Raw genomic sequence first — 21259 nt, 5'->3', positions numbered from 1 at the left:
ACCACGTTCGTTTTTTTTTTTTTTGGGGGGGGGGGCAACCGGCAACTACCCCCTCCCCATTAAGTACCCCAGTGCTTATAGTCACTATAGGTCCCCACATCCATAAATGTGAATGTTATTTAAAACCGGTCTTATTATATAGGTCCATTGATCAAGTTCGTATCCGCGAGTCTCTTCTAGAAAAGTAAAAATTTAAAACATGACTGCGACTCAGACTAATAGTATTGACGATGGCGTCTATTGCAAGAGAGAGAGTCTGCCTTGTGCTAATACATGACGGAGACGAATTTTATGGTAAATTATCAATTATTCTGCTTTTCTTTATTAAATTGTTTCAGAAAATATGATTTAATACAAAATTTATACTTTGTACAAAATAAAGATAACATTCTAAGTTACTAAGTATCTAGTAAGGGTACAGGTTAGATGGAAATTGTTGTAAAATGTAAGGTCATCGATTTTGAAAGAGCTACCGCCTTAAGACTGAGTACATTGTAGGCCTATGATTCAATATGCATGTCAGTCTCCGGTCTCGTACACGGACATACACAGCCCCACGCCACAAATTGTGTCATTATTTTCCATAATTATTTTTGCTAATAAATCATTATAATTTCGTACCAAGCCCCCAAAATGATAAACTTTGGAGAGTAGGAACTGCTTGGAAATTTGGAAGTTAAACTTAATTTTAGGAAGCTTTGTTTCCTTTAGACGACGCGAACCAGCACGGCTTACCGTATCGTATGCAATTTTTTATTTTCATTTGACGTGTTTGGCTTGTTTTTTTTCTTAAACCTTGAGATTCTACATCGTTTGCGGGAGAGCGGGAGGAAGGCCGTGGTGGCGGGAGTCTCCGAGCTGGTGGGACGTACGGCGGCGTGAGACTCCCTCCATGTGGGAGTGTTGACTGCCATGCTATACAGTATATTTATGTAGACCGAAAGACTTCAGTCTCATATTGATGTTCGTTCCGTGACACTATACTGTATACATCTGGGCAGTGCAGGAAACCATCATAAGTAAGTTCACCGACATCCCATAGTGTGTTAAAATTAATACACGCAATTCAATGGGACGTCGTTGGACTGTACTTATGACGGTTTCGTGAGACGCTGCCCTGGCTCCACTGACCGCCTCTACAGATTGATAAATGCCAGTTTTATTATTGAATTCTCATACCGACGATCATTTTGTCTATTTCTGTGGATGTTACCAGTTTCAGATCAATATCCTTGAAACAATCTTTGAATTTGCATATTTGATATTACAATTTCGAAGTTTTGACATAACCATCCACAATTTTATTTTCACTGCTACGCATATCATGTGGGTCAACATTAATTTAATGAAATAGACTCTTAGATAATGAGGATAAACAAATGCTAAAAACTGATGTGCGAGAAGAAAACTAGTCCGATATGTTTAGTTTCGGTACAATGATGGAATTTATTTGTTCTGTAGTCATGAAGTGTTGAGTAATTATACCCAGAAGCAGATACGCCAAGTTCAAAGAGGAGCTATATTTGTGACATTTTCATGACTTGGCACGTGGGCGAGGATATAGCGTATGGCGTTTTTTTCAAAATCCGCGTGCGTGAGCCTTCCCAGACCCTCAAAATGCGTGTGACACTTGGTAGCTCTGCAGAAGTTGTGTGGCCGGACAGTTGGTTTAATCCAGCAATTTAAAGAAAATTACATGCAATATTTCAAAAGTCATTTAGACTGACAAGCATGCATATGGTATTTCAGCACGGATGAATCTTTATGATAGCTGGTGCTATTTTTTTTTTATTCCGAAGACAAAAGTGATAGCTTTATTTTTTACACCCAGTATTAAAAAACAAGTCAGAAAAATCTTGGAACCAGCGGGACTTGAACCTGCCGTCTACTGCTTGCCGGGCAGCGACTTTGCCACCAGGCCATCACTGGTCCATGGCACAGTCACGATGAACTAGAAACAAATACCCAAGCTCTCCTGATTCATTCTGACTCATTAATATTCATCAGTTTAAATAATTGAAATTTCTCCCAGGAAGCATTACATTTATAAAGCTTTATTTTTTGTTTTAGCGCCCGTACACACAACCCCCTCTCAAACACCAAAATCATTTATGTCATCATTACTGAGTTAGAGGTGCAATTTCAAAGGAGTTCCGGACCAAGGTGTTGTCACCAGCTAGATCTAGATACTTAATCGTGCTTTCCCTTACAAGCATTTGCAATAATAATACAAGGCCTCACAATTTGTTTTCTTGTCTTTTGCAGTTGCAGAATGTTAAAGTGCTATAATCGCAGAAACTCTTTTGAAGGCACTATGTGATGACCGATTCAACAGCAAGACTCAGGGTGGTACATTTCCTTCAAGTGCTCCTGCTTTTCCTTTTCCAATGACCAGCTGTTTGGGACAATAAAGATTCAGCTTCCTGTACTTACACTATTTACCATTGAAGAAGCATCGCCATGGAAACAATACAGGTTTAATTTTCTTTCTTTTGAGATTTAAAGATGAAGTTGAGTTCTGGTCATGCGATTGCATTGTGAAAGAAACGGTGTGGAATCGACCAGAAAAGGTTGATCATCTAGCATATAAGAATTTGTGTGTATTGCAAGGTTCTGGAATCATCAAAATGATAAGAAATTTGGCCAAGTCTTGGTAAAGTTACAAACACTTTACACAGAAAGATGTATATGGGACTACACGAACACGTGGCGTAAAAATCCTACCCCCCGAGTTTTACGATATTACATGACATATTTAGAATATGAAGGCATTTGAAGAGCCATGTTTTTCAGGGAACATGTCTTATCTGATGTTCTTCCACACTTGCATAATAAGAATGATAACGCTCACAAATTATTTTTCACCTCTTCCCAGAACTCAACCTTCTCTTTAAGTGCATACACTATGAAAATGACGGACAAAATATACAGTTCCTCATTCTACCCTCAACAATTGCTGTGGTAGACAAAGGAACATCCCATCACTGCTATAATGTAAAAATGTGTAGAACAGGCTTTACATGCATATTCACCTGTGCTACTTATTTTTACATAATAGCAGTGAAGGGATGTTCCTTTGTCTACCACAGCAATTGTTGAGGGTCGAATGAGGAACAGTATATTTTGTCCGCTTTCTTTGTCCGTCATGTTCATAGTGATGACTTGTAAACACTTGGGAATGAATCAAAACATTCCATATGAATAGGATCCTTTTAATATTTTGGCATGATTGGGTTCATAAAATTTCTGGAGTATACCGTATACATGTATCTGTTTTTTTTTGTAAATCCAGAATTAGGAGGAAAAAAGTTGATGTATGCAATCAAGAAAATAGTGAAAATACCATTAATAAAGTTCTGACGATTACTGTACTGTACTACAAGAATGCAAGGAAAGGAATTCTGGCAATTCAGTGTGCTGAAATATGGATACTTTGACATTTTCAGGCCTACTTATCTTGCAAATTAAGGAATGATACCGGTAGTTTATTTTGGGTTTGATGAAATAAATGAAAACCTAGGAAAGGATAAGGGTTAAATTCTTGTGCTCCCTTCAAAAAAAGGACAACATTTCTCTTTTATTTCACCAAAAATTAAAAGTGAATCATTTCACTTGATAAGTTCATTGTCTTCTTTTTGGTAGTAATGATTATGATATCAAAGTTACATGCTCTAACTTGTATTATAAGTTCCAAACACTTGTTTTGTTTTACTGTCACTATAGAGTACCGAAGCTGTGACGTCATAAAAATCTATTTTTAGAATTTCTCAATATATTCTTCATTTTCTGAAAGAGCATAAAAAATAACGTCCAAACGTCCAAAACCAATTGAATATGTTTAAGTATTGGCTGAGATGTGACCATCTGAATAAATATATGTCCTATGGGAAGTCAGTGTCATATGCTCTGGCTCCTAGTGGTTAGGAGCCAGAGCATATAACACTGAGCTCAGGACTATGGGAAGTATATTTATTCAGATGGTCATATTTCAGACAATACTTAACAGATTCAATTGGCTTTCAACATTTGGACTTTATTTTTGATGCTCTTTCAGAAAATGAAAAAATTGAGAAATTCTAAAATTAGATTTTTGATGATGTCACACTTCACCACTCTATTTAATGATGACAAGACAAATTTTTCTCAGTTTATTTGTGTAGTGTGCTGAAAAAGTACTTTTTTTCTAATTTTTCTAACTGAAATTTTTTGTCTATTTTGTCGCTATTCCAGGCATACCTGCTGGGTGGTGAGGATGAGGACCCTGCCCCTGAGCCAGAGACCAGCAGTGATCCCCTAGCAACCAATAAGCCCTTCTTTACCATGGTAAGCTCATACAGCCTCGGTAGAAGTGTCTCAAGCCCAGATTTAGGGTACAAGTTGCCTGAACAACTGAAATGTATCGGATCCGATAAAACCTTTATCAATTCTCTGAAAACATATCTCTTCATCACTTCCTAACTAATCAGAATCATGAACCCAGTGCATTGTTTTTTCTTTTTCTTAAAGTGCATTGAGACATGCAATTTGCCTATGTGTTATGCGCTATATAAAAATGTTTAATTATTATTATTATTAATGAATTAAAGCAATGCCTGCTTTAATACCAAGGTGCTCCGATGTACATTTATGCCCTGGCAAAAATATACTCAGGATTTATTTCATCAGAGATATAGGGTTAGGGTTGCAATTGGGTTTTCAGTTTAATAGGTTTAGGGTGTGATTAAAATGAAGTATCGTGCTCGGTCCATAGTTGGGCTTACAAATTTGGTTATAGTGTATGGATATAGACCACAGAGCAATTGTCTCCGTAGCACGTATCATACAACCCCACAAGTATACTTTATGTGTACATGTACTACTTTTTCATGTTACTTATTAATTGGCGAAGAATATGAATACTGTACATATACATTTTAAACCTTTTTTAAAGGGTTTATAGCCTGATTCAAGGTTAGATGAGGTGTCACTTATCAACGAGACTGTTAGACCAAGTCTGTTTTCTCCTACAATAAATTAACATGTTCAATGAAAATAAAATAAAATCTTTTTGCCTGATTGATGGATAACTTGATACTTATTGTATATCATTTCAAAATTAAAGTTATATTTTGTTTCCTAAGTAAATAATAATGATTGAAATATTTTCTTTCTCATCGATGTTCGAAGCCTACATATTTACTCTTCTTTGTATGATTATCTCAACAGAAAGATGGCAAGTTCTGCTGCACCAGATGTAACAACCTCTTCACACAGAAGACCAATCTCCAGCGCCATGTTCGGAAGGTCCACAAGGAGACAACGACCAGCAATGCCAGGACATCATGCATCCGTCCTGGATGCAAGGAGATGTTCTACCACAAGACTAAACTCATGCAGCATCTAGAGGAAGACCATGGCATATGTTTGCAGAAATCGGAGCTCTCGTTTGCAACCGTGGAGAAATTCTTGGCATGGAAGGAGAGAGAAGAGAGTCAGAACTTTGCTTATTTTTCGAAAGAAAGAGGCGCTATCCAGTCTTCGCTTTGCATTCATCAGACCTATGCATGTCAGAGGAATGGCAGCTCTCGTAGTCACAAAGCCAAAGGAAGTCCTGCCAGGACAACCTCCAGAAAAAAGTCCCAGGGGTGTGTCAAGACGGATATGATCTGCCCAGCAAGGATCATTACAGCCAAGTGCCTGAAAACAGGCAACCTCAAGGTTACTTACTACAGTTCACACTCTCACCGCCTCCTATCCAGCGACATCAAGTTCCATCCATTGCCGCAAAAGTTGAGGGACGACTTGAAGCTGAAGATCGCGTTTGGGGTCACTGTGGAAGACATCCTGAAGGACCTTTCTCGTCCAAACCATAGCAACATCGGTAACCTGACTGTATTCAAGAAGCAGCTGAATATCTCCAGACACCACATGCAGCAGATGCGGCGGAATATATTCAAAAGAGCGGAGAAGAATCCAGAAGGTCTGGACAGCATCTCCGGCTTAGCCATTCTCCTAGAGAAACACAGAGCTGAAGGACACAATCCCATCATGATGTACAAGCCTGAAGGAGGGCAGTACATCATTGGAAAGCTTGAAGGAGATTCCCTGGCAGTGGAGGACAGTCCAGTAGTTGTTGGTGTGCAGACAAAGCAACAGCTTCACATGCTGCAACTGTTCACAGTCAAGTACCTCTGTGTGGAATCGGTGCAGTATCAGAATTACCTACTGGTGAATGTCAGCATGCGAGATGACTACGGGAGAGGAAGTCCAGTGGCTCATCTGATTTGCAGTCCCGACGATCAAGCAGCACTCTTCTATTTTTTCCAGATAATCGCAGAAAGTTTCAACAAGTCTATGATGGCAGGGGTCTTGACCGATGAGTCGTCGAGCTGCATCAACATTCTCTTGGCCGTCTTTGGTGAGAACCTTAGCCATGTCTTCTGCAAGCGTCTCGTTCACCATGACTGGCTGCATCAGCTGCAAGTGCTTGTCGCGGACAAGGAGCTCAGGAGAGAGATATACACATCCCTGGTCTTGCTCATGGAAGAAACCAACTTGAATCAGTTCACAAGTATGACTAGCACATTCCTGAACAGATATCAATCCAAGGACAAGAGCTTTGTGGTATATTTCAAAGAATCTTACTTGGACCGCTGCCCGCAGTGGGCAACCTGCTATGGAAATTATTCCTCTGATCCCAACCACACAACGATGTATGATGAAGCCTTCCACAAGCCGCTCAAAGCATACCTTGACAGCGAGAGCAAAGAAGGGGAGATCTATGACCTTGTGGCTTTCTTGGTGAAGACTGCTGATGAGCATAGTGACCAGTCTCTCTTACAAAGTTGTCTGCAACCAACACAGACAGTGGGCCTAAGATCAAGGCATGAAGAAGCCCTCCAGATACCCCTTGAATGCGTTACAAGAATGATGGCAAAGATGTATTCAGTGAAAACTGAGACAGAACTGCTACATGTGAAGAGAGTCAAGAAGTTCTGCCCAGAGGCGTCATGCAGTCCCCAGTGCCTTCACGTATCCTGCGTTGAGCTCTGTCCTCATCTCTACACCTGCACCTGTGGGGAGGAGTCCCATCTTTGCCCCCACATACACAGGGTCCACATGCAGATGCAGAGCTCCTTCCTGGTCAATATCAAAATGCAGCTGACAGACCCTACGCGGAAAAGCAGCACCTCTTCAGCACCTCTGCCCCCGCCTCAGAAGAAACTCAGGAGAAGTCCGAGACAAGCACAAAAAGAGGCAGCTATTCAAGCCAAAGAATCTGTTGCAAGTTCAAATGAAAGTGAAGGAACTGGAAAGAATGGTAAAGATGCTGCCATTCCTAAAGGTGATGCAGCAGATGATGATGACGATGATGATGACGATGATGGGGATGATGGGGATGATGGAGGACTGTTCATGGCCAACACATATGAACCTGAAGATAATAATGCCCAGGATCCAGGTTTGATTTTCAATGCTGAGCCAGTTCCAATAGAAGATGACGAGACATCTGAAGTAAACTTGACAAAAATATTAGATGTCAATGATGAACTACTAGCTCTTCTGGAAAATAAAAAAGTACAAGCTTCCCTGTTCCCATACATTCTCAGTGAACTTAAAGCGATTGTTGCAAAGTGCAAAGCTCAAGTGCCCGCTGACTCCTTAGATAATCTTTGGAGGCGGGCAAAGCGGAAAGCTGCCACCCCACTACCTTTGCTACAAATTAAAATGAGAGAGACTGCAGTTATTAAGAAAGCACTAGAGTCCAAGCTTACTTCTGGACAAGAGAATAGTGTAGAGCAAGGAAGGGTGTTGGAAGGTGGAGGTACACAGGTTACTAAACCAGAAGCGACGTTGCCACAGGCCCCTGCTGCAGCTACAAACTCTTCTGCAGGATTCAAGGACTTGCTGTCCTACATCATAACTTCGGCTGCTCAGACCCAGCCTGGCAATGCTGTTTACATGGTTCCAGGGACAGCCACCTCAACGATGCCCTCATCTTGTGAAGGGATAATCCCTTCAACAGCACTGACCCAAGTGAGAGAGAACTCGCCTGTTCAGATCATCATGAATGCCCCTGCAACGTCCCACATCCAGACCCTTCACACAGCATCATCCACGTCAGGGATCTCTGAACCTAGTCCTCTAGAGGCAGAAGCAATGCAGCCTCTTGTTACACCACTTCAACAAACTCAAAGGCACCTGTTCCCTCCAGCCACAGCACCATCAGGTATGATAGATTTTTCATCTCTGTCTTCCCAGCTGGTGTCTTCGCTACCACCTGCTTTATCATCAGCAACCCAGCATCACAGCCAGCAGGAGTCGGAGTACATCCCTCGCCAGCCGAGCCTGACTCCTGCAGGAAGTGTGTTGTCCCAGACCATTGTAACACAGATTGTCCAGAGAGCCGCGCCATCTCCCTACCCGTACAAGGAGCATTCACAATCGCTTCCCCTAACAGGCACGAACCAACAAACGGGCATGACTGCCTCCTACCTAGCCTCGCAGCTTGGCCACCACATGATGCCGCCCCAGCCGTTGGCGCAACATTTGCCGTCTCCCTACACCTTTACTGGCACCGGACAACCCTTGAGCCACCAGCCAGCACACTCCCTGCCGCAGCCGAGGCAGTACCTACCCCCTACCAATCAAACCCTGCAGCCTCTCCAGCCTAGCCCTTTCATGTCTACAATCCAACCTCAACCTCTGCACCATCTGACCCCTAACCCTTCCACATCCCAGGGCCAACATTTACATCAGACGGACCCCAACTTTAAAGCGACTACTCACCCCATGTACTAAATACATGGATACATCTTTTTGGGGGTGTTTCACAAAGATCCGAAGTTGAACTTATCTCCAAGTTGGACTTGAAAATTATGGAAAGCCATTAGCATCCTTGAAAATAGTTTGTAAGAATTTTTTTTAAAAGGCATAGAATGTTGATTCAAATCATTCATATTTTCTATTATCATAGGAGATTTCATGTTATTGATGTGGAATTTATGTACTAAAAAAAAAAAATACTGGAATTTTTGCTTTTGAATATATTTCATTATAAGGCTACAAATGGCTCTCCATAATATTTAAGTCCAACTAAGAGTTAAGTTTGACTTTAATCTTTGTGAAACTCTCCCCTTGTCTTTAGATAGGTGAGCACATAGTCCACTGCCTGGACTGTTTCCATGTCGTGCGCCCAATCAGCTGAGAAAAAAACACACAGGCTTCAACACTAAAACTAGTGCGCTGATCTGAGAACCTTTTTGAACGTGTAGTAATACTATGCTGATTACTATGTATAGGGAGTCATGAAATATAAAAAGTAATGGACTCAATTTCTTCTATGCTGCAACAGAAATAGACTCAAATTGTGCAATCATTATACTCTTTTTGCTTATCGTTGTTATAATTTCAAAGAACTGGTGATAAACTACATATGTACCTGAAGCTAAACGGTTGATGTCGATATTGAAGTGCCGCTATTCTATGCCTTTGAATGTTTTAAACAGAAATATGGTGCCATGGAGATGCTTTGAATCATCATCATGATTTTGATATTATTATTATTATTTTTATTATTAGGGTTCTCGCAGGCCAAATCCCGCCTGAAAGGTGATGTATCGATGGAAAATATGAGAAAAAAAACCAGATGTTTGGTTTAGTTTTTGGTCTTTACCTACATCATAGATACATAATGCTCCATTCCACCCGTGGTTGTCAGCATTAAAAAAAGAAAGGTATAAAGAATTTGTAATACCCCCATTGCTGGCTTTGTTAGCTGCGCATAAGTGTCATTACGTACAAGTACGTGTGGCGACAGAGGGACAACATTTTAGGATTAGTATAATGAAATACTTTTCATGATAATGAAGTAAATTAGGAATGATTTTTATAGTACTGACCACTGGTAAAAACATGTTTTTAGCCATTACGTATTAAGCCAATGGTATGGGTGATTCTCTGTGGCCATTTTGATGATTTTCACAATTTTCCTGAGTGTTTTAGGTCACATGACAAACTGACCCAGATTTCTGTCCTAATTTAAACATTAATTTGTGACCAAATGTGTCCATTGTAAGCTATAAATATGTTTTAAGGTAATAAATAAAAATTAAAACCGGTAAAGCACAATCCAAAGTGGTGTACTTGTTCATACTTGCATTATAATTGTTTTCTCCCTAGAATGCGTCTGTTAATTCCTTTGTTAATGCAATAGAAATGGCAACCTTTTTCAGACTATGCGTTGTGGGGTGAATGTTTTAAAAAGAATTGTATTGTAACACATTTAGGGTATTAGAAGGAGAGGCAAATGGAGCAATTTATGATCATGGACAAAATTGCAGACCCCTTTTTCCTTTGGCAATCAATTTTCATCAATTCTAAGTTGCTCTTAGAAATGCAAGAAATCATTACTACATTCTCAAAATGAAGGGCCCTTGCTGAACTTGATCTCACAGGCACAGATGATTTGCCCCCTCTTGAGGCCAAGACGTAGCTATGCCATTGTTGTAACACCGTTACTTTAGAAAAGCCATTCATTTAAAATCTTGTTTTGCTGTATCTTACTGTTTACCAGTAGTTTATGTTGCATGTGTACTCATGTACAGTGGAACCTCGTTATAACGAGATCCTTTCGGACCATGTAAGTTACCTTGTTATGTATCAGGGTAAAAAAAAAATATATATATATATATATATAAAGAGCTGGGACCAGCAAAGTCACCTTGGTTTAAAGATAAAGACCAGTTATGGTCGTGCCATTGCATTGTGAAAGAATCGATCAGTAAAGGTTGATCATCTAGCATTTAAGTATTGGTGTGTACTGCAAGGTTCTGGAACTTAATCATCAAAATGATAAGAAATTTGGCCTAGTCTTCGTAAAGTTACAAGCACTGTACACAGAAAGATGTGTATGGGACTACGCACACGTGCGCGACACATGCATTTATCTCCCACATACCAATAAATAAACTAATTTACCAAATACATCAATTAGTAGGCGGTTTCCCGGCAAAATTTTTATCATAATGTATTGGTCAAAACATATTCGTTCACATGATTGGTAATAAGAGCTTCCATTTCATTTTTTGAAATTGGGGCATTTCCAAAACTGGTCTTTACCTTTAACAGATACCTCCTCCTTTATAATGAGGTTCCACTGTAGTTGTGTTGTCTTTTTGGAGCCAAAAAGCATTGGCTAATCTACTTCAACACAGAGTTAATGCCCTTCTGGCCCTGCATGAACAGATGTCATTTATATGTGATTGTTTTTATAGTTTAGCGCTTCAGTTTTGGATCATGATCAGGTATCCAGACTGTATACAAAACACCATGATGAAACATTAGTCAGTGTTTTATGGATGAAATTTGGTAGTATTTCCATAATTTTACAACTAAAGGAAAACAGACCTCGGACTGACTTCCTTTTAAAAAAACCTGATTTAGAACAAAGTCTAAACCGTATCAGGTTGAATCTTTAGTAGAACCCTATTACATGAAAGTGCCATATACATGGACATAGTATTCCCTTTATTATTGGTATATTTATTCATATGGTTTTAAGAAATAGTACAATCATGTAGTCAAAGTTTTGTGCCCAAAGCATATAATCTGTATAGCCTACTGAAGAAGAAAAAAAATGATGTCATGTGTATTTCAAATGAAATCCCATTGGAGGGTACTAACAACTTCCAAGACCTATTTTACTTGGGTGTATTCATTTATTGATTGTAAATATTGTAAATAGAATGTACATTCGTTTTCATTGATTAAATATGCTAACATATTTAATAGTTTGTACCCAATTTTTCTGTTCATCTTAAATCTAAAGATAATTAGGATAGAGGACAAGGGGGCCCGGCAAAGGGACAGAGAGAGAAGGAGAGAGAGATAGAGAGCGTGTGTGTGACTGGATCGCAGGTCGAACAGTAAGGGGATCAGGAGAGCAGAGAGAATCAAAGAGGGAGGGGAGAAAGGAGAGAGAGAGAGAAAAGGCATCTAGATCACAAGAAGAGTATTGCGAGGTGGGAGAAAGAGGGGAAAAGAGAGAGAGAATGAGAATAAGAAGAACAAGACTGAATCAAAGTCCTGTGACAGAGAGATAGTAGAAGAATATTAAGTGAACATATATACATTTATTACAGGCCAGGAGACAATGTATAGATCAGATAGAAAGAAAAAAAAAAGCTCCAAGAAGATCACAAGAAGAGTATTGCGAGGTGGGAGAAAGAGGGTAAAAGAGAAAGAATATGAGAATAAGAAGAACAAGACTGAATCAAAGTCCTGTGACAGATAGAGAGTATAAGATTAAGTGAACATATATACATTTATTACAGGACAGGGAACAAGGTATAGACGAGATAGAAAGGAAAAAAGAGCTCCAAGGAGCTGAGACGGATGGAGATTTCAGAGAGCATTATCAGAAATGAGGAAATCAAGAGGAATAATGAAGAACATGGAGAAAAGATATCTGAGGAGGATGGAAAGATAAGCAAGGGAAGGAATTATGAACAAAGAGAAGGGCAAATGAGACAGAGACGGAGCTTATAAGAGAAGAGCTGTCAACAAAAAAAAGTATAGGAGAAAAAAAGGGAAGAGGAGAAAGACAAGATCAGGGTCCAGTTTCATTACAATTGTTATCAGTATTTAAGTTGCAATAACTTTTAATGAGATAGAATCGTGGCATTCGATTGACCGAGAGCAAATTTTCCATAGAAATTGAGCATTTGTGATTGATGATAAGTTTTATGGAACAGGGCCCTCGACAAATCATTTTTTATTTTTGACCACCCCTTCCACATTTGCTGATTTTTTTTGTTTTTAAAATATACATTGCTCCAACTAGAGTTGTTTTATATATATGATGTACATGTTCTATTATTGTATTGTATGTATGTATTTTATTTTATGTAGCTCCCTATGTTTTGCATTTGTGGAGAAATAAATTAAATTCAAAAAAAAAAATTCAAAAAATTCAAAATACAATGAAGAAAGAAGCAAGGGGGATTACAGAGAGGAGAAAAGGATAGATGAACGACAAAACCAGAGGAGAGAGAGAGAGGGGGGGGGGGGGGAGGGGAGTACATGTTTAAACAAAGTACAACTTCAAATACATCAAAAGCTGCATTCCACATTTTATTGGAGATTAATAGTCTCTGATGAAGAATTTTATACATTCAGAAAGAACATGGCACTGTGCTATTTGGAAAAATGTTATCAACTTTGACCTCTAAAGGCTTGTTCAGATACTTTTGTTTTAAAAGTATGCATCAAATTAGTGAACGGGTCTATCCAGGAAAGTTTCAAATCCAACTCCATAGCTGACAGTTGACCAAGTTGAGAAATAAAATGTCATGATTATTTATATAATGTAATATCAAATATTTTATACAAGTGAGGTCATAGAGAACCACAACACCACATAAGAGCATATCATTGTAATGATTGATCGAACATGTAGGGACGCAATGAATGTTGAAATGTCAACAACAAAAAATGGTAGCTAGCTGGATATACATTGACAATTCTTAAAACAGAAAATTTAACATTCCATGTGAGTTGCGGAATCGACTGCAATAAAGCATGTCATGAAAACTAAACAATTGTATTTGGGGGTTTAACCATTGATAAACAATGATTTATTTTTTCTTCTTCAAAAGTTTCTAAACTTTCTACTAACTAAAAGTATCTTGAATGCTTTGAAAGATGAACAATTAAAACTAAAAATTCCACCTGGCAATGATAATAATGCATGTTTTCTAATACAATGTAGCCAACACACGATTCAGGAATATTTGAATATTTTTGTGGAAGACGGGTGAATTAACATGAACATGTAACAAATAAAATTTGATCACATACACACAAAGGCCGCATGGGGGGGGGGGGATGATATTTTCTGCCTGTCAAAAAGTAACAGAGAAGTTTTCACAGTATCTTCCTATGTGTTGCGTTACCATATACATGTAATAACAAATTGTGCAGGAGGCCGACAAAACCAAAGGTGTATGTAACATCAACAGGAAATAATGAGGGTACAACATGAATAAACGCAGCTTTGAATAATGCTATTGCCTTCTCAATGATAAATGGAATATTTTCAAATCTTCCTTTGACTACATACTCGAATAAAGCAATGAATTTTTTATTTCTATATGAAAGTACTTTTAATGACTGTTGTTTGAGGTAAATTACACAAATGGCCTGAAATAGAGTATCTAATGCTACATGTCAAAAAAAAGAAATGGTCAGCAAATAAACTGAACTTTTTTCACAAAAGATATCACAGCTAAAACTAATTAAATTTTCTTTGAACTATTAAAGAAGATCACTACATTAGAAAAGCAACAAGCTCTTTTGAATGATGACACGATCCCTCAGCCCCATTACAAATTGAATTATTTTCAGAACTTCCGTTTTCTACAGATGTAGTTCAGCTAAGTTCGACCAACAACTTAATTTGAAACACACCCACTTTGCTTGACATTGTATTAAACATACCTAACTTTTTTTAAACCATAGATTTCAGTGAACAAATAGCTTCAATGTACAAACTCAGCTAAATGTATAATTGATGTAATAAAAAATGCACTCATCATCATCATCATCATGCTAAATCCTTTCATCTCATAATTGAAATGAACATTGTATTACATCTTTCTCATAATTCTCCCACAAAAATTCCTCTTTTTAAACTTTATATACAATATAAATTTTCCCATCACCAAATCATGGTTACAAATTCTGATTTGTATAAATGATTTGATTGGTAACATAATGATATACATAGATGGCTACAAGTGTTTGATGTGTCAACTTTTCTGCTACAAAGGCCACGTCTGATGATTACGATGAAGATCTTCTGGTCTTCCACCACTTACTGTCGTTCCAAGTCGTCAAATTGGACCTTACAGGTTAGCAGTGGCGCTGGCCTGAGTCTGAAAAACATCAATTGAGAACGAATATTTAAATTCAGAATTATACCATGTTTAGTAAATTTTAAGTATTGTGAAAAATTGATTTTTCCTAATTTATGTTTCTTGAGAATGTGACATACAATGTATTAAAGATTACATTTTTAATTATTTAACAAAGGCCCCATTTCAGCCAGTCCACTTTTCAATCTTGAGTTACGAAAAAAACAGCACCAAAAACATCAAATTTACAATGAGTGTGAATACCTATGTTGCTACTGTACATGCATGCTCCTATGATTAGTGTTACAAGGTCATTTTATGAAATTTTAATGCTAGGTTTTCTCTATTCTGATCAGAATCTGAGCCAGACGCCCTGTACCGTGGCAATGTTAAGATGAGAGGAATTCACTATGAAAATGATGGACAAAGAAAGAGGACAAAATATACAGTTCCTCAGGTAGACAAAGGAACATCCCTTCACTGCTATTATGTAAAAAGGTGTATAACAGGTGTCACATGCATATTCACCTGTTCTACACATTTTAACATGATAGCAGTGAAGGGATGTTCCTTTGTCTACCACAGCAATTGTAGAGGGTAGAATGAGGAACTGTATACTTTGTCATAGTGATTGTTAGTACAAAAATGTGTCATTGGAATACCATACACGGTATACACCGATTCGGTTTGGGGGTTTTATGTACCTGCCCGCCGGTGGCGGCGCTATAACTGGGGGGCTTCTCCGATCCAGCTGACAGTACAGAGAGCTCGAGAGCGGTTACTAGCTAGCGGAGCAGCGACCCTGGCCGGCCTGGGCGAGGTTCGGTATAGGTATAGCATACCCGTTGCAATGTAAGCTAGCTAGCTGCAGTCAGACGCCCCCCAGTTATGGCGTCACCTTATGAGGGCGCACTTCCACCAGAAGTCGCCCGAATCGGTGTATAGTACATAATCAATTATATGAAATGGCATACCTTGTATTCAGCAAGCTTGGCCTCAAGACGTTTCCCCCAGTCCTCGTCGCACTTGCCCCACTGCACAACCTGCGAGTTAGAACACAACCACCATTTTATACACATTCATCATTGCGCCCTTTAGGGACTGTTCACATGACTGTTGCACTGTGCAACAAACTGTTTTTTAATCAGGCTTCATACTGTCTGCCATATTCTGGCGATACGTCGTAGTTATTGCAGGTTAGAATTGTACCAATTTCCAAGTGAATAAATTCTTGTGTTAAAGTCCTTATGTGACATTTGCATCACCCAAAGAGACTCCGAGAGACGATGGGGTATACCTTGATAGGCTCATGGGCAGACTTGTACACCCATTAATGGTAATTCCATCAAGTCAAGTGTCAGCGAATTATGACCTTCTGCAAATGGAAACTGACAACCCACCCCCTTTAAGAATACTGAAGGGTTATCATTAGGCCTGACTTCATCAGCTCGAGATTGCCAAATAGTCCGCTATTTCTGATTTAGCAATTAATCCAGAGGTTACAAATTGCGTCTTCATCAGCTCAAGACTAGACTTAAAACTTGAAACTTGAGCTCAAGATATTTTGCTCAGCATTCATGCATAGTGTGAGTCTTCGGGCTGGTGAAGGCACACCAGACAAATAGCGGGATATCTTGCAAACTAGCCCAAGATATCTTGGGGTGATTATCTCGAACAAATATCCCGCTAATTGCAACTTTGGGCTGATGAGGATGCAAACTAACTGGATAATTAGCGATCGGGATAGGTCAAATAGCCGGATATTTGGCAATCTTGAGCTGATAATGACATGCCTACTTACAGTTCTCTTCTGCAGGTACTCCGCAGCGTCCTTGATGTGAGAAGCCATGTTGTCTACGGTGGCCTCACGATCAGCTTCGGACAGGACATCGCGCCAGAAGATGCCCGCCTGGGTGTAGTTGTCATCGTCGCCGGTCTCGTATCTGGCGGCCTCTCCAGGGCAGGTGAACTTAGTTTGCTCGTAGCTCTTGCTGTCCATGGGTCCGGTGAAGCTGTTGGGGAAGTAGTTTGGTGCTCCTCCTGCAACCAGACCAATAAAAACAAGGTTTGTTTGAGTGCTTGTTTTACCCAACAGCTAAAAAAAGCAGTAAGTATTGGCAACGAGGGGACCCACAGCTTTAAGTCCTCTCCGATGGACTTAATGCCTTACCAAAGTGCACGAGATCATGGACTTGAAAGCCTGCCTGAAGCTTGCCCCACATAGCAACAAGTAATGTACGCAGACTGGACTCCAAGCATTGGAGTTCATTCAATAACAGGTCAATGGAATATCTTGTCACCAGAATAAAAATGTCCATAAATTTGAATATGTTAGTAAACCAGTGTGTAGACCATTTTTGTAATGTAACCAAATCTAATGCATTACATATTTGAGGAAGTGCCTCAATACATTTCATTCACCTGTAATGAATAATTGTATTTTAATAGTCAAAATGCAAAATGCATTCATTATGTATTGTAAGGTAAGCCAAGTCATAATGTTTGTCCTACTTGGAATCGAATCAAATCGAATGTATGCAGTTCGGTTTTTGACTACTGAAATACAATTATACGTAACAGATGGATGAAATAATTTGTACATGTATCCAGGCACTTCACAAAGATGTACATGTATGCATCAGATTTGGATACATTAAGAAAATGGTCTTTAGGGCCCGATCTATTGCCTCGGTCACACCTTTGGGTATTGCTGCGTATTGATGGCAAGCCGTTTTAACATTTATTCCTATTTCTTGAGATCAAGAATTGATTTTCTGTTTTAACGCAATGGTAATTCTAGATTTCAAGATTTAGATTTTTTGATATCGAGAATTTGATTTTTTGATATCAAGAATTTGATTTTTTGATATCGAGAATTCAACTCTTGATATCAAGCAATGGGAATAAATGTTAAAAGGTGTGACTGAAGCATATGACAGGGGTCTTGATCTCACCTTGGTTGTCAGTCACGCACTGCGGTCCATCCCTCTGGTAGCTGCGGGTCCTGGCAGCGAAGGGGCAGTTGACAGGGATCTGGAGATAGTTGGTGCCAAGACGATGGCGGTGGGTGTCCGAGTAGGAGAACAGGCGTCCCTGTTGAGAGGTACGGAGGAGAGACGATTAAAGGGATTGCTTAACAATGTTTCCAGTTTGAGAAAATCTGAGATGCAAGGCCTTACGTGTTATCAGTGTCTGTGATATACATGTAGTGTATTATACAACTCACTCCCAAATCCTAATCAAATGATTGGTCATGCGTGGTCACGTGTGAGACTATCCCATGTTTTTCATGAAAAAGCGTGCAATAGTTTCCAGTACTATCCCACATTTTTTAGTGCTTGTACAAGATGCCCAGAAGTGCACATAGAGGTTAGAGCGCTTATATACTGTGTGTGCATGGGCCTATTCTTGCGCAGCACTATGCGTAAATGCGTATAGAGGTAAGTGTGCCTTTCTATGTGTGCGCACTAAATTAAGCCTATCAAACGATTTGTTTGTCAGCCATACTGTCACAAAGCAATCTTTCGATTAATTTGTTTTACATCAAATAACAAGCATCTAGGATTTTCGTACTATAAAACAAATGATGCATTTTTTCCCTTAAGGCTTTGTGCAATAGATAACACACAGCCTCAACTTGAGTGCAGATCGTATAATGAACTCATGCGCATACATCATTAGTATAATATTGGAGCCCTACAAAAATTGCCTCTCAAAATGATCATGAAGTGCTCCAAAAAAGTGAAAAATTGGAGTGACCAGTTTTACCATACTCCTTTCCTCAATAGACTGCAGTGTTATAAAAACCGTTATGTACTAGCTAATGTCAAAGTAGCTGTTCAATGAGTTTAACCTCTGAACAAGATAAAGTTTTATTGACACAACTTTCTCTGATCCACTAGCTATGAAGTTAACGTACCTGAAGCATCTTGTCCGGTGAGGGCTCAATGCCTGGGATCATGTGAGCAGGGGAGAAGGCGATCTGTTCCACCTCGGCAAAGTAGTTCTTGGGGTTCAGGTTCAAGACCATCTTGCCGACAGGGAGCAGTGGGAACTCCTTTTGGGACCAGACCTATTTATATAAACAACAAAAAATAAGGACTACAGGACTACAAATCCTCAAGAAAGATTACTGAGAGTCCTTGTCAGGACTCCCCAATCCACCCTCTCTCTCTCACATGGTGCACCCGCAAGCCTACTGTTTAACAAAAAATAAATTGATACAGAATTGATTCAATCAATAGAATCAAAATATTGAATGCCTTCTGTATCACCAAGTCATTGGACGTTTGTCAAAAATAAACTTTTGAACGGTACATTTTGATTTAGCAGGGTAATAGTTTGTTTTTAACAATGAGCCTAAAAAGAGGGCTGGAAATGTCGGAGCCCTATACCTACTGCATACACATGCTATACAATATATAAAGCCTGTAATAGCCTGAAATATGATGGTGTCACAGCCTTTAAAATGGGCAATAGCCTGGAAATTGTAAGAGATGATTTCTAATGCTTTGTTGAATTTTAAAATTGGGAATAAGGTATATTTCATGGGAAAAAGACTTGAAATTGGAGGTACACATTTCTGTTTCTTGAGAAACATTTGTGTCCAATCTTAGTCCCAGGCACACTGTCCAACACTCAAATTCTTAGGCAGGATTGGAATCCCATGAAATTGAAAGGGTTAAGATAAAGCGTTGGTCCTTTATCTACCACAGTGGTATCATCAAACAAGTAACCCCCACCCCCTCCCCCATCCCCTCTCTCCCTTCCCCAACTTTTCATGATATCTTTGCATGGCAATATGTCTTTCTGCTACAAAAAAAATGTCTTCACATTTGATCTGGCTAACTAATACACTCCTTGAGTTAGTAAATGTGAAAGTTTTATGCATGTTTGCTTGGAATGTTTATAGAGATTTTAATTGTTATAACTTGTTGAGCTATAATGCCTCAGTCCACACCTTTGCGTATTTGGCTTGCGTATTGCTGCCTATTTATGGCAAGTCCTTTTAACATTTATTCCTATTTCTTCTTGATATCAAGAATTACTATTGCTTTACAACAGAAAATCATTTCTTGATATCAAGAAATAGGGATAATTGTTAAAATGGCTTGCCATAAATATGCAAGCCAAATACGCAAAGGTGTGACTGAGGCAAAATAGAAAACAAAACAAAAATAGTATTTTTCTGTTTTGAATTACCTTGGTGAGATCGAAGGGGTTGTCACGGTGCTTGTCTGCCTGCTCTTGGGTCATGACCTGGATGTGAAGGGACCAGGATGGCTGTATAGAGAAAGAGGAAGAGAGAAAGAGGAAGAGAGTGAGTGAGAGGGAGAGGGAGAGAGAGAGAGAGAGAGAGAGAGAGAGGGGAGAGAGAGAGAGAGAGAGGGGGGATAGAGATAGAAAGAGGGATAGAAAGAGGGAGAGAGAAAGGGAGAATAATATAAAGGGAAAAGAGAGAGGAAGAGAGAGAGAGAGAGGGGAGAGATAGAGAGGAGAGAGATAGAAAGAGGGGGAAAGAGAGAGAGAGATAGAGAGGGGGAAAAGAGAGAGAGAGAGGGAGAGAGGGAGAGAGTGTGTAATGGACAGACAGAAATAGAGAAAGAAAGAGAAAGGGAGAAGAAAATAAAGGGAGAAAAGAGAGAGAGAGAGAGAGAGAGAGAGAGAATGAGAAGAAGAGGTAATAATATAGGCATTTTCATATCCACCACAATAGTAAAATGCACTTTTAAGATAGCATGCTTACCTAATCAAATTAACGTTCTTTAACAAACAACTGTTTGTTTCAATAAATTGAAATTAGTGCAAAATAGAGCCCTATATTAAAGCAGTGAATATTCATCTTGAAAAGGAGCAAAGAATATTGCCACGATGGGGCTGCACGCATACAGTACTACACTTCATGCTGCCTCATATCTTATGGTACATTTTAAAATTTGTTTTGTTCCTTTCATCTTCAATAAAATTTCATAACATAATACTATTTGATTGGATAGAATTTTCTTTTTTAAAGCATGAAGCATAAAAAAAAGGCGCAAACTTACAAAGTTGCCGGTGGCGATGGAATTGTACAGGTCACGGATGGCGTAGTCTGGGTCGGTCGCGGAGAGATCGCCGGCACGATGGCGGTTCAAGTTCTTGATCCCCTGGTCGCACTTGAAGTGGAACTTGCAGAAGACGTATTCACCGTCCTTGTTGCGGAGCTTGAAGGTGTGGCTACCGTAGCCGTTCATGTGACGGTAGCCGTCAGGCGTGCCACGGTCGGAGAAGAGGAAGGAGACCTGGTGAGTGGCCTCTGGGCGCAGGGTGATGAAGTCCCAGAACATGTCAGGGTCCTGAAAGACATATAACAAAAAGAATGTTGG

General features: G+C 39.4%; 2 protein-coding genes across 2 annotated transcripts in view; one reads left to right on the top strand and one right to left on the bottom strand.

Moving 5' to 3' along the window:
* The first annotated feature begins 217 nt into the window (after positions 1 to 217).
* On the top strand, positions 218 to 8861 carry LOC115924911. The gene is made up of 4 exons (XM_030987767.1): positions 218 to 294; positions 2266 to 2475; positions 4231 to 4323; positions 5206 to 8861. Exons 2-4 carry the CDS (start codon positions 2461 to 2463, stop codon positions 8779 to 8781), a joined length of 3684 nt encoding a protein of 1227 aa, XP_030843627.1. The 5' UTR covers positions 218 to 294; positions 2266 to 2460; the 3' UTR covers positions 8782 to 8861.
* Positions 8862 to 13100: 4239 nt separating this feature from the next.
* LOC548621 (catalase) overlaps positions 13101 to 21259 on the bottom strand; it is a 32526-nt gene continuing 24367 nt past the window's right edge. Inside the window, exons 5-11 of the mRNA XM_030987766.1 lie at positions 20939 to 21229; positions 20097 to 20177; positions 18814 to 18966; positions 17849 to 17987; positions 16696 to 16934; positions 15869 to 15937; positions 13101 to 14915 (exon numbers count right to left, since the gene is read on the bottom strand). Coding sequence (XP_030843626.1) covers positions 14886 to 14915; positions 15869 to 15937; positions 16696 to 16934; positions 17849 to 17987; positions 18814 to 18966; positions 20097 to 20177; positions 20939 to 21229 — 1002 coding nt within the window. The 3' untranslated portion in view covers positions 13101 to 14885. The remainder of the gene's footprint in view (positions 14916 to 15868; positions 15938 to 16695; positions 16935 to 17848; positions 17988 to 18813; positions 18967 to 20096; positions 20178 to 20938; positions 21230 to 21259) is intronic.

Source organism: Strongylocentrotus purpuratus, unplaced genomic scaffold, assembly GCF_000002235.5.
Source record: "Strongylocentrotus purpuratus isolate Spur 01 unplaced genomic scaffold, Spur_5.0 spur5_scaffold_17, whole genome shotgun sequence".
NCBI classification, from domain to species: domain Eukaryota; kingdom Metazoa; phylum Echinodermata; class Echinoidea; order Camarodonta; family Strongylocentrotidae; genus Strongylocentrotus; species Strongylocentrotus purpuratus.
Note: the sequence above shows the minus strand (reverse complement) of the source record. Positions and strands in the feature narration are given on the sequence as shown.

Coding starts and splice junctions, on each gene's coding strand:
- LOC115924911 (XM_030987767.1), top strand. Junction 4,324..5,205: donor ATAAGCCCTTCTTTACCATG/GTAAGCTCATAC, acceptor TTATCTCAACAG/AAAGATGGCAAGTTCTGCTG.